The sequence below is a fragment of the Gambusia affinis genome, linkage group LG13, assembly GCF_019740435.1.
Source record: "Gambusia affinis linkage group LG13, SWU_Gaff_1.0, whole genome shotgun sequence".
NCBI lineage: Eukaryota > Metazoa > Chordata > Actinopteri > Cyprinodontiformes > Poeciliidae > Gambusia > Gambusia affinis.
In genome coordinates, this window is record NC_057880.1 from 15624204 (window position 1) to 15640615 (window position 16412).

At 39.3% G+C, this 16412-nt stretch overlaps 2 protein-coding genes across 2 annotated transcripts; one reads left to right on the top strand and one right to left on the bottom strand.

The window, feature by feature from the left end:
• The first annotated feature begins 7863 nt into the window (after positions 1-7863).
• msx3 (muscle segment homeobox 3) lies at positions 7864-12098 on the top strand. The gene is made up of 2 exons (XM_044136086.1): positions 7864-8660; positions 9363-12098. Exons 1-2 carry the CDS (start codon positions 8312-8314, stop codon positions 9743-9745), a joined length of 732 nt encoding a protein of 243 aa, XP_043992021.1. The 5' UTR covers positions 7864-8311; the 3' UTR covers positions 9746-12098.
• znf511 (zinc finger protein 511) lies at positions 11470-15726 on the bottom strand. Its single transcript, XM_044136082.1, has 6 exons — positions 15450-15726; positions 15289-15362; positions 14413-14614; positions 14190-14314; positions 12598-12837; positions 11470-12399 (listed from the first exon to the last, which is right to left on the bottom strand). Exons 1-6 carry the CDS (start codon positions 15618-15620, stop codon positions 12327-12329), a joined length of 885 nt encoding a protein of 294 aa, XP_043992017.1. The 5' UTR covers positions 15621-15726; the 3' UTR covers positions 11470-12326.
• Positions 15727-16412: the final 686 nt, after the last annotated feature.

The following is a 16412-nucleotide window of genomic DNA, read 5'->3' on the forward strand; positions in this document are numbered from 1 at the left end:
CTTAAAGTCTAACTTGTCAGGAAAAGGACATGAAAATAAGGTGTACGGAAAGAGGATTGTGTAGATAACAGTGTCCTCCTGGACATGGAAGAAAACACTGTGCTTCATCTGGTTTCAGCATGCAGGGGTGTCAGGACACAACAGCAGAAAGAGCCACGCCTTCACAGACCCAAAAAGGGGGGATTCATCCTCTCCTCTCTTCACTCCTCACCTCTCCCCGACATGGCTATAAGGAACACTAAAGCAAAAGCCCAATAGCTCATCTCCATCTTCTCTGTGTCCAGAGAAGGCGGCCATTGTGTGCCCGCTCCTCTCTCCCCAAGTCAGTTTCCTATTGAGAGTCTGAAAAGGCCTTTGAGGGGCCCTGTTTTGGCTGTGCAGCTCACCTGCAGAGTTGAAACTATGGGTCCATTCTGAAGCCCAGCAGCTGCCAGGGCAGAGAGGCTGGCACCCGGTGGGAGAGAGAATAGCGGCCGCAGAGCCTTTCAATATGAAGCCACTTAGTAACAGAAGGCATGTGCCAAGCCTGCAAAGCCATCCTTTGGAGCTACCCGAATATCAGAGGAGAATTAGACACATCTTTGCCTTTTTTAGCCGTCTTGCGGCTTTACTGTTTTGAATAATACGGCCTCTACACTGATGGGGATCAGGAGGGATTTAAGAGCAGAGAAACAAGCTAGCTCTCTAACATTATCTGTCCATATCTAAGAATGACAGGTGAACTTTAGTGACAGATCTCTCTATGAAAACGCTGAAGATTTCAGCAGCTTAGGGCCTCTGAGGATGTCCTCACCACACAAAGCCCTCTTTCTATCAGCGGGCCAGCTCCCATACTGGTGCTAATTTACGATGGCCTCAGAGCAATTTCCACAGTAAGAGAAGTTCAATTGTGTTTTCCAGCTCATTAAGCATCAACACAACACAGCTTTCATCTTCTCCTTCATCTACTTTATTCCCCCCTCCTACTTCACACATCTACCTCTGCTTTTTTCCAGTTTACACACATCTTCTAGGCCTAAGAAGATGAAGGAAAGGTATGGTGGGCAAGCATCTCATTCTCTCTCGTTCTTTAAACTCTCTTTGTGTCCTGGCTTTGTGTTTTGGTTGCTTTAATGCAAAGACTGGAGACTTTCCTCATAGTGGTGCAGGAGGGATTTAATAGTTGTTTATTCAGGGGCCTCTGCTAAACCCTCCTATTCCTTTCAGGGCTTCATGAGACGACGTGAAATCTATTGTAATCTCAGCATATTTGTCCAGCCTCTCAATATAATTAGAAACTCCCAAAATTAAGCAAGTACCTTAATATTTTTAAATTAAACAAGATATTTACACAAGACCTTCAACATCGGAGTGGAACAAAAGTACAGTTATTTCCTAAAGTTTGAGGAGGCATATGACCTCATTATCACTGAGAGAAAATAAATCCAGTGGGCAATTCCCACCATTTAGAGGAACAACAACAATGCCCCAGAGTAAAGCATGAAACCCCAATTTGTTCCAGTTTTGGCTTCTTCTAATGTGGTGAACATTATCTGAGGCTCTGATAGATGAAACCATAATTTACAGACATAATCAACGTGCCTGGAACATCTTTTGAAGCAAGTGTGAGTCAGAACAGATTAGGAAATATGTTGGGGGCGCGGGACATTGTCGACACTGGAAGTTACTACTTCTGTGGATAGATCAAAGCAAACCACAACCTTCAAAGTTTAGTCAAATAATTTATGGCTGTTAATGACCTATTTATTTACAGTGTTTAGCAAAGGAGGATCTTAGATCTTGCTGCTTAGCACTGGCAGGCATTTTAGGGGTTCTCCTGTGTAACATTTATACATGACTTTTTAAAAATAATAAATGTACACTGTAGGTTAACCTCTAGAACCCGACGGACCCACCGGTGGGTCCAGCTGCCATGTGACCTCGGCTCGCTTAGGGTGTAAGAGGTTAAGTAAGTTGATGCATTAAAAATTTGTGGTCCTTCCACACAGAGTGCCTATGGTGTCAAAGTGATCTTGCTTTTAAAACTAGGTCTGAGTTTTTAGGACTGAATGAGCCTATAAACCCATGTAAAAGTATCCATACTACTTCTTTTCCATTTTATGATGTTGCAAAAAGAAACTTTGATGCATTTTGTTGGAATTACAGTAAATTTGATAGAGTAACACCAAGTTAATTGTGAAGTTGAGAAAAAGTGATTTTGAAAATCATCTAAAAAGTTTGCGTAGGCCAGTACTTGGTAGCACTAGTCTTTCTCTGCAGAAGCAACAACAGATTTGCCTGTCAAAATATTTATATTTTTGCTCAACATTATTTGTAAAAATAGTTGAAGTTCAATCTGATTAGCAGGGAGAACATTTTTGAAAATCCCCTTTCAAGTTTTTTCACAAATTCTCATGTAAATTCAGATCTGAACAGACATTTAGCACAAAAATATAGCAGGGTCTGAACAATTAAGTCACTGAAAAGCCCATTACATTACCAGTTATATATATATAAATCTATAAGGTCTAAAATACTTCTTTAGCTAAATTGGTTCAATCTAAGTATATCATGACACAGTTTTCAACTTTCTCTTGTCTCTGTAAATCCAGCATCATTTCCTGCTCTCTTTGTTATGACTTTCACTCAAATGGGAACTAAATCAGCATGAACAGTGCTGCATCATACACCAGCATTCCCAACCTGTCTTCCTGGGTTATTTTCCAACATCATCATCCTCCTCATCAATATTATCACAGAGCGCAGGGAGTATAATGACCCCCGTGCTGTCAGCACCATCACTGAGCTCGCAATAACACCCATCTCTCTCTAAGTCCAGAGAGGGTGTCCAATTCCCTTTGTCCTCATCCATTTTCTCCCAAACCACAACAATATGGCATCCATGTACCTGCACTTGTCTGTTAGCACCTGGCACCATGGGCAAGGCTCAGTGCAGAGCTCCCCGTCTGTCAGAGCAAGCTCATCTCCATCAGACGCCATGTGGAACTCACCCGCTTGTAACCAAATCCAAACTAAGACGTACAAAACACACAGAGGGACAATAAACCACTCTCAGCTCACCTGTCACCACCGTCCTCTAAAAGTCATGCTAACATATAGTAGATAAATGAAAAGCACTTAACCAATCAGCAGCCTGTCAGCTAATTACAATAATTTCAAGCCTTATCCGCCATGTGAGTCTCCATTGCAGTGGTGTTTCTTGCATGGGTGAGTAACCGCCTCCTATGTCAGCAGACTTCAACAAACTTTGATCTGATCCTATCGATTCTGCCCGATTTCTCTATCTCTGCAGAGGTAAACCAAATCAACATCATGTTTCCGAATGTGTTGATAGTGATGTTTACAGTTGCATTTATGTCACACGTTGCATGTAGGCCAGGTCAACATTGGGCGACTCTTCAACATGTTTGCTGTGGGAGAAGCACCCGTTGGGTGTTTCTCAGTATTTTGCTCTTTGCTCAGCCTGTCAGCAAAGAGCAGGTTGAACAACAAAGATCCTAATAATCTTTGTTTATTTAGGAATGTTACATTAAAAGAAATTGAATCACACACACACACACACGCACACACACACACATATATATATACCACTATGTGGTTTATCTCACATAGTCCAAATAATATACATTCAGGTTTGTGTTTGTATTGTGAGACTATGTGCTGGCTTTCAAGAGGTATGAAGAACTTCACAAGGCAATGTACTCTGTACCATGAAAACAATGTGGCTCAGCTATATTCTGTAACAGTTTGACAAATGATCGCCAAGATAACCAAGAGAGAAAGGTTAAGTTGCACCTTTGTCATAATGGTTCAGCAGGTTAGACTGGAACCTGAGTGAAGACAGAGTCAATAGCAACTGAAACTGACATGTTGATGTAGTTTCCTTCAACTCTTCCTGCAGATAAGGAGGAACATCACAGGGGAGACCTCAGGGTCACCAATTGATCTCTGGCTGATTGGCCTGAGAGAAACTGAGCAGGAGGAAAGACCTGCTTCACTTTAATATTCTTGGAACCTGTGCAACACCGCATCAATCTTTCAAACCTACAAGACGCATGCAAGAAGTGGAAACCAGTATGTTTAGCACAATGCATGACCCCAGTTTGTTCCAGGAAAGTTGTCATGTGATTCTTATCAGTTTTTTTAAATGACAGAACAGAAAGAGTGAAACATATTTCTTCAGCAGTTTTTTCTCCCTTTCTATTTTCCATCAAATCTTTTTTCAGCACAGCAGTCTGTGAATATCTAGCTTCTTTAGCAATGAGTTTTGGTAGTTTAACCTCCTTGTGGGGGAATCTGTGACTATCTGCTGGACTAATGGATAAATCAGCAACCTTCCCTGTGATTGTGTGTGGGTCATAATTCATAATATATATCTGTGCTAAAAATATATTTTTTGTTATTTTGTAATATTTGCCTTTGCGTTTGTATTAGATTGTATTTGTTGTTTGTTATTTTAATAAAATTCAACCAGCTTCTCATATTTCCGAATGCATTTAATACAGGTTTGGAAGTCAAAGATTTGTAAACCGAAACACATAAGAACCTGCTTCAACATGTCTGCTTGGAAGGAAAATGCATTTCTGAAAACCTCAACTAACTCTTTAGCTATTCTCCTTTGGGGCAAGGCCGATAGGTTTAGGATTGTGTTGACGTTTTTATGCAAAGGGAATAAACGTTTTGGACTTTTTGCATAAAAGCAGGAAATAGGATGTAAGAGAACAATCACAAATAAACTACAACAAAAAAGGTATTGTATTCTTAATAATAACAAACATAAGGAGACATTCTATAAAACTATACAGGCAATCAATGCTGCAGATGTCTGCATGTGAACTGTCAGCAAAGAAATAAAAATACTCAATTTTGTTTTCAACAATAGAAGAAAAAGAAAAATACTCTAGACAGCCGTGCACCTTCTTTCATCTCAGAGTGATAATATTGGCTGTAAGTAGATGAGAATGTAATGTTGCCCTAAATTACAGTCATTCAAAGCCTGTATGGTTACCCAGCAATCTATCACTGTCACACAAAGAGCGAGAGGGGGGAGACCGAGCAGACAGGCGCCAGGCACAGCAGGATCAAAGCAGGAACATACCTCAGGGAGGGAAACGGTTAACTCCATTTAACCAATTGTCCTATAAGACGGAGACAGACAGAAAGTCAGTGTGTTGCTTCAGGCCTGTCCAGCAGCCGGGTAAAAAAGCCTCACATATTTGGTTTCAATGGGAGTTATTGGACTTGATGCGAGGAGCTCCGGAACAAAACTAATTTGGACGAGCCTCTTCAATAAGGCCCTTTAGAGACTCTCAAAGGGGCTGCAAACAATGAGCACAACAGGCTGAAATATATGGGCATAGACAATTAAATTAGAGGCCACAATATGAAAATTTACAGTGACAATCACTCTTGGAAATACACTGAGAGCGGTAAATCACAGCTTGAACAGCTATGCTGCTTTAATGAACTACTGTGTTCTATAACAGCTTTCAACAAGCCTTGTCAATACTTTTTGCTCTACAGCTTAGATTTAAACAGTTTAAACAAGTGGTGTACACAAACTCATCAGATTATTTTATTTTGAATAACTAAGAAAGGGCTGCCTATTGTTTGCTGTGTTCGTGGACAGGATCTAAAGGTTTAGTTGCACAGAGGAGGATGTTTGGTTTCAGACACTCTGGGTCTCATCTTTGCTTTTCACAGATGGTGTGGTTCTGTTGGCATCTTCAGCGCTCACTATAGCATGAAGACCAGAGTGTGAAGGGGTTAGGATGAGAGTCAGCGCCTCTAGATCTGAGGCCGTGGTTCTCTAAGGGTAAAAGAGCCGCTTCTTTATTGTCAAGTCTCCCTCTAGCTGATTAACATTTGGTTCGGTTCTAGCGAAGTTGGGTGTGCAGCTATTGTCAGTGTGCTCCTAACTGCGTGGGAGTGAATATGGGCAGAAACGTGAGGGAGAATGTGAGAACGTGGGCTGTCTGTGAGCGTGAAAGTGCTGTGATTGATGCTCCAATGATGTCATTATCTTGGTGTCTTGTTAACGAGTGATGATGATATGGAACATGAAATGGACAGACAGACTGGGGCTTCATCTGCAGTAATGTGGGTGCTGCTACAAACAGTTGTGGTGAAGGAACAGCTTAGCCAAAAAGCAAAGCTCTCAATTTACTGGTCCTTCAATATTCTTAGCCTCACCTATGGACCTCAGATGTGGATTATGACCAAAAGACGAGATCCTGGATAAAAAGATACAAATGAGGTTCCTCCAAAGGGTGACTAGACTCAGCCTTGCAGACAGGATAAGGGGCTTTGCCATCCAGGGGGAGTTCATCGTAGAGCCGCTGCTTCTCAACATCAAAAGGAGTCAGTTGCAGTGGTTTAGCATGTTGCTTGGGCCCCTCCCTATGGGGGTTTTCCAGGCACGACTCACTGGGAGGAGATCCCAGGGAAGATTCAGAACTCACTGATGGGAAATCACTGGGATCCCACAGAATGAGCCAGAGGATGTTGCTATAAGGAGAAGGGCATTATTACCGGAGTTCTCTTCTGGACATGCTCCCTCCATCACCTGATCTTGGATAAGCATGGAAGACAATGGATGGATAATCAATATAAACAGAGAAACTCTGATTTTTAATTACAACTAAGTACTGAAGTTATTTTTATTTTCCTGCACAATTCAGCGAAAATTACTATTAATTAAAGGAACTTTTGTATCACAACTTTTATGAGGTTTTTAGGTCTGTTTATTTTATTTTATTTTATTTTTTAGTCACCTTTTTAAGCAGGAATTTAGCCATTCACAAGTCTTCACTATTTGTTATACTCAGAAGCTATCAAATGATGAGCCGGCCTATGGCATAGCAAACAGTATTTTATTATCACATTGTTTTGCAGAGCTTACGTTCAAATATATCAGTATTCATTGTGTACACCTTATTTAAAGAAATTAAATTAAACATGGACTTTCGGCATATGTGCTGTGGCAACGTAGAAATTCTCTCACCAGACACATTTCAAGGATTTCGATTGTTAATCTTTAAAGTTTTGGAACATCTAGAGTCCCACATGCAAACTCAGATATTCCAGGGTTTGTGCTAAATTAGAATTTTAAAAAATAAGCACACACTCCCGTGACTTCTTAGTTAATGCTTCTTGCGGACACACCTGACAGACTGTATGTAAATATTAAAAACCTTTAAGTTTAGAAGTGATTTTTTTTTTTCAGTTTCAGAGAGTAATCACTTTGAAACTTATGACACCTTCTTAGATCAAGAGACATAGACTTTCCTTCGAGCAAAATTAATTTACAGCTTGTTAAAATCCGCCCTTTCCATTGGCCCTGGACTGGCTTTACTTGAGTTTACGTTCTAAAATGTAATCGCTCAGGCAGAGCCATGCTTTATATTAGCTTACCGCATGCGCACACAGTCCGGATCGGCGCAGTTAATTAATCAGTTCTTGTTTCCATGCAGTTTCGAGTGAATTTAATAGGCTTTCAAACCATAATTGTTGCATTGGTTTATGTAAACAGTCCGACTTTGGATACCACGCAATCTGACACCCTCACAATTGACTGCCAAAGTAAAGTTAAACATTCTGGCAAATCAAGTTGCGCTGAAAAAAAAAAAAAAAAAAAAAATCAATTTCGCGGGTTTAGCTTCTCTCTAAAATGTTCAACTCCAGAAACAAATGAGTAGGTCAGAAAGATAGCGTTCCTTCACAATGCCTACTTTTTAAATATAGGCCTAATGCAAACTGCATTTCCTCAAGGAATATTTGACCACCAAAAAGTGGAGAAGAATAAAAGTAAAGACTATTTATAAAATCCTTTTCACAGAAATAAAATCACAAAGTGCTGTGCAATAAAAATCAACGTTAAACTATGCAAAGAATAAAAACAAGAACAAGAAGTACAATAAAAACTGCAGGTCTGAGCTGCTTAGGTCTTTAGTAAATCATGGAAAGTTTGCATCTGCGCCACGTTCCTTGAATTAGTTATCTGCCATCGCTTACAAGTTTTACAACTGTCAATGCCCACCAACAGTAAGCTAAAATCATCATTCATCTGTCCTATCAGAGCGCGCACCAGCAGAGTCACGTGGAAGACTTTTAATGTCTGATTCGCCCGCGGTAAGATGAGAGAGAAACTTCTGGCTCTTCACTGAAGAAAATGCGAGTCTGTGCGTAAAACTCAGCTTACCAGCGGATGCGTAGCGTCAGCGGAACCACAACGATGACACTGATCTTCATCAAGTGAACACACGCAAACATTAAAAAAGCAGCGGGGAGAACGGCGGGGGAAAGTGGTTGCATGGCACCGCAGTCGTGCGTAATGAATCCTGCGCAAGGATCACCGGCCTTGGACACATCGCGTCAGGATACAGCCGCTGGAGAAACTGGAGCCGAGGAGTTAGACATGGCACCCAGAAGGAGCTGTAAAACCAAAGGTTTCGAGCTGCCTTTCAGTGTGGAATCCCTCATATCGGACAGGACCTCTCCGTGCAGCAGCTCCTGCTCCTCTGACCTTAAGTCAGGCTCCGTCCGCACAGAGGAGACCGAGTGTGCGTCACCGAGAGGGATCTGTGGGTCCAAACTGGAGGCGGTGGATCTTAGCGACAAGGAGAGGACCTGGCTCCAGGATCCATACCATGCACACACAGGTGAGTCGGAAATATTATGATTATTTTTACTACTATTAATAGTAAGTTGTGTTAGTATTATTACACATCTCATGCATTTTGGTTATACCTCAGTTCGGTTACTGAACTTTTTTTTTTAAATGTCTATAAATGAAACTCTTTAGAGATATTTACTGTCATAAATACTCTCATCGTAAAGTATGATAAAATTTTATTGATTTGAACGGGTCTCAGAATAGATTTCTTTAAAAACTTTGTTGTATCAAGCAGAAAGTCTGTCCAGTTTTCTGTCCTCAAGAAAGTTTTTTTTTTTTTACATTTTCTGCTCAATACAAGTAACCATTTAAAAAAAACTAAGTAAAATGAGAAGTAAAATGGTTGATATTGTGCGCCAAATGTTACTAAACTCATGTTATTTGAATTTTGTGTATTTTTGGTGCAGGACAACTCTTGGCTCAAGCTTTACGTGAAAAAAAATAAAAATCATAAATGGGGCCCACACTCATATGTCGGCTGGCCACTGATAGGCTATAGTTTAAATCTACAAAATATGATGGCAGATTTTACCGTTCGCTCACATTACATTATAAAAAACTTATGGTTGATTAACATTAGTTTTGTTAAGTGGCAGGAAACCAAACCATACAGACATAAAAACCATGATTCATCTTGAACGCAGTTGCCACGAGCATGCAGTTTCTCACTTGATCAATCTGCTTCCAGGAATCCCCAGCCCCACTACGTGCAACCTGCGGAAACACAAGAACAACAGAAAACCCAGGACCCCCTTCACCACATCCCAGCTGCTCTCTCTGGAGAGGAAGTTCCGTCAGAAACAGTACCTCTCCATCGCGGAGAGAGCAGAGTTCTCCAGCTCCCTGAACCTCACAGAGACCCAGGTCAAAATCTGGTTTCAGAACCGCCGAGCCAAAGCCAAGAGACTGCAGGAGGCCGAGCTGGAGAAGATAAAGCTGGCCGCAAAGCCGCTGCTGCCGGCGTTCGCCTTCCCCTTCCCGCTGAGCGCAGCGCCTCTGTACGGAGCTCGGCCTGCTTTCCCCGTACCCGGACTACTCAGCAGGCCTTACGGGATGTATTACTTGTCATAACTAAAATCAAGGCGCTACGTTGGAAAAGCGTTAATCAAATGTTTTTAGAAAGAAAATAACAATGTCACAAAAAATATCCTTCCCGATAAATCTGTTTTTTTCCTCTTTTCTTTTTTTTATTTTTAAAGTTCTTGTAAGTTCAATGGCATTTATATCGTTATAGTTGGTGTGAGAAATATTTTTACATATATATATTTTACAAGCGTGGTCTACCTTATTTGTTTGAAGACAAATTTGAAAGAGTAATAGATTTTAAAGAAATCACCCTGGATGACGTTTATAAAAAGATTAATTATTTTTAGCCCAGCAAACTTGTTTTCCATAGTGGGCTTTTGCGCATATTTTACGCAAAAGATGAAAATTAAATCGCACTCCGCTGTGTTGTAAGCGGTTTAACTTACTAAAATAATAAGAATTCCAATAGTTGCAGTTACTCTTTTTTTTTTATTTTGAAAGGCCAACTTGTTCAGGATTGAGAATATTTTTTACAAAGGTATCCAGACTTGCATGTTTGACGTTTCAGAGCTTTAGAAAATGTTTTTCCTGAGGCCGTAACAAAGTACCACGTTTCCTACTTTTTAAAGAACTCTGCTGTCTTATTTACCCTCGTTAGGATTAACAAATTACATGGAAGTAACCCTAAAACAGAGACTAAAACTGGCAGTGTAGTTGTGCTTTGTGGCTCATAAAGGCACCACGACCAATATATTTTAACTTCAAGAATAAAACAAAAAGAACATTTACAAGTAGGGTCCAAATCATGATTTCCAGTACTGTGGGAAAATATTTCTGAACTATGGATTGGAAAAATGGCAGTCTTAAGTATTCCTTTTTAAGCCTGTATAAGAAGTGAAGGCCAGAACATCTCATCCTCCTTTTTCTTAATACAAAGACTAAAAATTGACTAAACAAATCTGACACCAAACCGGTTGCAGCCGTCAATAGAACCGGTTTTTAAAAATAGAGAGAATCATTTTAAAGTGATATGGATTTTTTTGTGTTTTGAAAGATGGTCTACATTTTAAAACACTGCTGTTAGACCCAAAATTATTCACACCCTTTGCCAGATTATTTAAAATTATTCTCATTCATCCAAAAAGTTTGCTCCTGGTTGCAAACGAGACAAGTATCTCTTAAAACATGATAAAACAGAATAAAAGGAGTAACAATTTAACAGAAAACTATTATGAAAAAAAGGTCTAATTGAAAATTATTTATAGTCGCTTCTATAATCTGTACTGGCATCATAGCGTCAAACCCTATATAGCTGTTGACCAGTTTCTTGGTTGTTTCTATTGATCTTATGAGGATTCATCTTTGGTCTTCTGAGTTTCTCTGTCAGATTCAAACTTCTGGCCCTAAAATATTTATATTTTGGAGCTTGGCTGCTCCAAAACATAAATATTATTTCTAGGCAGAAGAAAAGTGTCCACTAGGGTTATATATAAATAATTGAGGACCTAATTGACTTAACAAGACACACAAGCATCAAAGCTGAACAGCTGGTATTAGTACATACTATCACAGATGAGTAACTTTTGACAGATTTTACTGAATATTTAAAGTTGCACTTGAGTTGAAAGGGGTTCAACGTTAATCTTTTGGGCCCGAGCAAGCACTGCATGGGGTTCGAACTCAACCTACTAGCTTAAATAAATAACTTTTCCCTTTCTCAATGCCAAATGGAAGGGCTGCTTTCTTACTTTTCACTATCTGGGAACAACTTTTGTTTTGTTTTTTTTAAACACACCTTAAACAATCTGCTGCTGCTAAACAGACTACAAGTAAAACCATGCAAAATAAATAGCCACAGAAATTTACTCACTTAGAAACTTTCGGATCAGGTGTGTTAATATGTGATGTGCAACAGCTTGTATTTTGGATTTAGATTTTATCCTGACTTTATAACGATTAGGACAAAATAGAAAAACAAGCTGAAAAACTGATCGGGATATTGATATCTAAAGGGAGTCTGATTGATTTTCCATAAAGTTTGTTTGTTAGCTTTGACACTTGTGGTTATGAGTGTTTTACTGGTTTTCACAGCAAAATGTTCCTTAATTAATTGCTGTCATTTCACACAACCACAATATATTCTGAAGTGAAACTTTAACCCATAAATCCCTGTCTATTTCAGCAATACAAATGAAACCATACATTTTCCTCATGTTTTATTTTTCTAAAAAAAAGGGATTGATTTCAGAACTTTCAATTTAGTTTATAAAATATAATTACAAATATTCTGGTTTGCTTTTTTTGCATCCATCAATCCCACTGCAGTCATTAATGTACAGTGTATTTTATAAGGCTGAGAACACAATTTGTATTAAAGTCTATTATAAAAAAATGCAAATGTTCTTCTAATTTCCTATCACTTCTGTGAAATCAAATACATCCTTAATATAAAAGTGCTGAGCTTCACCGCATCCTTTGATCACATTTTCCAACAGGAAGCATGTTGATCATCTCGCACCTCATCTGAGAATGCAAAAAGAACTTTAATTGAATTGAATTACTGACAACAAAATGCATCACATTTTAATCCTAAAACACAGAGAACAGAGTGGTCAGATGCTGTGTTTCATTTCCGCCTGCCCCTCTGGCCTCTAAAGCCTCGGACCGAGCCGTGACCAAAACACACAGTTTTAGGCACCCTGTGAAAAACAGAACAAACTCTTTAGTCAGTCAGTTATGTTTTATAAGACAATCTGCAGAAAATGCTTCACAAAACTTACTTTACTATGACTTAACTACATACAATCAAATGTTTATCTTTAGCAGACTAAAGGTTCTCTTCAACAAACAAACCTAAACTAAATTTTATACAATTTAGTGCTTTAAAAAACACAAACCTGTAGGAGTATTTTGGTTTCAGTCGCTCTGTGTTTGTTTCTGGGGTCTGAGCTGAAGCAGAAAAGTCCTCAAACGGAGCAGCTTCCTCACTGCTTGCATGCGTCTCCATGGACTCCTCCTGCTCCAGCTGGTTGGACTCAACGCTGCAGATAACCTCACACACACCCTCCGACCTACAAACATCGTCTGCTGCCTCCATGGCCGAGTCTGTCCTCTGCTCTCTGCTTGCTTCTCTGGTTCTAACAGAAAAACACAATTTCAAAAATAAGGACACTGAATGATTTCAAAAACACAGCAAAAGGAAAAAAAAAAAAAGTGGATCTTATTTTAAATACAGACTGTTGAGTTGAAACAAGATATTTATTTACCCTATATAATGGGATACCGGAAATTCTTTTGTCTCTGACATTACATCACATGTAACTTTTCCTGTTTTAAGTTAGCTAGGATTCAAAAATATTTCTAGAGGATATATATATATATATATATATATATATATATATATATATATTTTTTTTTTTAAGATAACTTTATATGACCTAAATGGAGACACACCTCTGAATATATTTAATGGCAACACATCATACAGCTTACTTTGGATGATGTTATAGAAAAATCTAACAAAATCATGCAAGATATCACAGACAATTTTTTCAGTGCTGCTGTTTTTATGTTCCCATTCTCTGTCCCTGTTTTGGCATCCACAGACGCTTGATGGGTGGGGCTTCAGGACTGCATATCATTTGCATACATTGTAGAGGCTGACATTCTCTACGGTCATTCTCAGGGTAAAATGTGTGCAATGGCTACTTCAAGTTCAGATGGACCCTCTAAAACACACCTTGATATATTTCTTTGGTATTCCACTGGACTGCATATAATATATGTACATGATATACTGAAGCTCCGCCCCTCGAGCGCCACCCAGACGCCAAATCAGTGACAGGTAAGTGAAACTGAAAAGCAGGAGCACTGAGAAACCAGTCAGTGTGAAAACTTTTTTCACACGAGTTATTTGTTTCAATATATTTATTTTAGATACATTCAAATAAATATTTGAATATTTAAGTGAATCTTTGTTCACTATCAATTTTTGTTTCATTTCCAATACAAATGAGTTACAAAAAAATTCAGTTACATTTTTTCAATACCAAAATTTCTCTTTAGGTTCAAGTCAAACTTTCATCGTTTTAGCCCTGTATTCCTACAGAACTTTTGTGAGCAGAACTGAACAGATGTGTGTAAGCAAGGCTTGTATTTCTTACTTGATGACACCAGTTCTATTGGGAGAAATGGGCCAAAGATCCCAGAAATCTTTTGAAAATCACAGAAAACTATTGAAAGAACTGTGTGGAAAGACGCAACAAAGTTTTTGACAGTTTAAAATGTACTTTTATCAGAGTGAAAACTTCTGAATTTCAAAAAAATAATAACATGAAACTCTCAAAAAACAATAACAGGAACAGTTTAGTTTGATTTGATATTAGACTGTGAGAAAAAAATGGTCACAGTCATTTACACTGTGTAGAGACCTGCGAAGTGAGCATTTTAGCGCCATCTAGTGGACGTGCTATAGGATGTACAATATTACCCTTTTTCTTTTCTGTTTTTGTCAAATCTGTAGTCCGGTGGATACTTGTGAAGTCTTATCAGGTGGTCCTTCCTTTGCTGACTTGTCCTAAACTTCTGTCCACAGCCTTCCACAAGGCACAGATACTGAAAGGAATCAAGGGTCCAAAAAAAAGTATAATTTAATATTTCTTAAAATAGATCACTTGTTTAATTCTTTGGCCAACAGATTATCCGGGGCTCACCATGTCTTGTTTTTGGGCGAGGATGGTGAAAAGCGAGTCGTGCCACTCCTGAATGTGAATGTCCAGGAGCCGGGCGCTCGGCAGGGAGCGGCGGCAGGAGCAGCACACGTGTCTGTGCAGGGAATTGTAGTGGTGCTCGTACTCATCGAGTGAGCTGAAGACGGCTCTACAGCCGGAGATGTGACAGCCAAACTCTGAAATACTGAGGAAGAGATCAGGAGGAAGAGGGGAAATATCACTGACAGTTTGACTAAGAGCTGCCTGAGCCAACATTAGGGCTACCTTTTCTTCTCTGTGCTGCTTTTTCTTCCAGATGTAGCATCCCAGTCTGAGAGACGCTAAATTTGAGAAAATCTCAGTTCGTCTGAAGTTGCTCCTTCAGTAGACAAACTGAAGGAGTTTTAGATGTTGGCCTTTTTGAAATCAGGCCAACATCTGAGAATCTTTGCCTCACTTACTTGCCTACTGCCATTCCCCAGCGAGCTCTGCACTGGTGGCAATTAATTAGTTGATTTTGTATTAGGAGACATTTGTGGCACGTATTTTAATTTCTTTGGCACCTTATTAATAGTAATATATTTGCCTGTGAAGGGCTGCAAAGCAAAGATGACACAATATGTTTCCTTGGAAGTAACCAAAGCTGGCAAAAGAAAAACTATTTCAAGCAGCACTATTTTTCAAAGCAATCATGCTGCTGTCCTGTTTCAATAAGACTGATTATTGATTTCATCTGATCACTATTCACAGTAATCTAGAGTCAACCCAAATTGCAACCAGTTCTACCGACGGAGTAAAGTTTATGAAACGCAAGATTTCCATCAGTGTCAGAAGTTTTTTCTCACAGCTGTCCTGTCCGGAGTTTCGTCTGCAACCTACCTGGGCGCTGGCTGCTCCTCTGCCTCTGAGATGAACAGATCCTGCAGATACATGTGTCTGAAAACATCTCCATCCTGTCAACAAAGGTTTATATTACAGATGGTAACTAATGTTCCTGCAAACGTTTTGTAGTCCGCTGGAGCTCCGAGTGAAGTTGTTACCTCAAACAGCTCATGGTCTCTGTGCAGACGGAGGAGCTGCGGATTAAAAGTGAATGGGTTTCCCTCCTCCTGCTGCTCCGCCGCTCCTCTAAAACCCTCTTCTTCGTCGCCGTTATGAGTTTGACTTCCTCCCATCGCCATAAGCTGGACCAAGTCTGGTTGCAACATCATGTACAGACGTTTTCATAACTTCTTTGTTGAATCATTGGCAGCCGAACGGTTTCTGCGTTTGTTTTGGTTAGAATTTGGCGCGGGGAGATAACGTCACTCAGGCAGTTTCCGAGTTGACAGGAAAATTGTGTTTTAGCTCCACCTGCTGGTCAAACTAAAATCGGAACTGGACACAAAACCGCTTTTCATTCAGTCACATGAATGTTACGTAAAAATGCTGTCGAACTTTCTACAATTTAGAACAGTCATCTTTTGTTTCTTACCATTTAGAAAGTTATCTGTCTTTTGTAAAACTAGACAAACCGAAACCATCGTAAAACATCATGTAGTTTTTGCTGCCTGTCTGAATCCATAATTTAACACAAAGGCACAACTACGAATAGGATACAAACAAAATCTTATTTTGCTTTCTCTATTTACATCTGGTTTGTGGACCTTCTGAAATATCTTGTTTCTTGACCAGTTTATTCATTTATTTATTAGCTTTTTCTTCAAGCATGATTTATCTTCATTGCGTCAGTCAGGCGTTTTGATTTTACTCCACAAGATGGTGACAAAATAACAAGGCATTTCAGGAATGTAACTGTATTAAACAACTGAATGCTATAACCAAGAAACTTTTGTCTTTCAAATTGCCCCCCCGCCCCCGGAAAAAACCTAAATAAATAAATTAGATTAAAAAAATTCTGAATAATCAAATAATTGAGAGGCCACTTTGACGGCTGTATGAATGCTTCGTTCATTAATGTGACTGTTTTTGTAATGCAACTAAAACATGTTGGTAATTGTGCT

Bases quoted from the DNA above. Each gene is read 5' to 3' on its own strand.
- msx3 (XM_044136086.1), top strand. From the start codon at position 8,312: ATGGCACCGCAGTCGTGCGTAATGAATCCTGCGCAAGGATCACCGGCC. The intron at 8,661-9,362 runs GTGAGTCGGAAA...ATCTGCTTCCAG, and splicing joins TCCATACCATGCACACACAG to GAATCCCCAGCCCCACTACG.
- znf511 (XM_044136082.1), bottom strand. From the start codon at position 15,620: ATGATGTTGCAACCAGACTTGGTCCAGCTTATGGCGATGGGAGGAAGT. The intron at 15,363-15,449 runs GTAACAACTTCA...CTTTGTTGACAG, and splicing joins GAGACCATGAGCTGTTTGAG to GATGGAGATGTTTTCAGACA. The intron at 14,615-15,288 runs GTAGGTTGCAGA...TCTCTTCCTCAG, and splicing joins GAGGAGCAGCCAGCGCCCAG to TATTTCAGAGTTTGGCTGTC.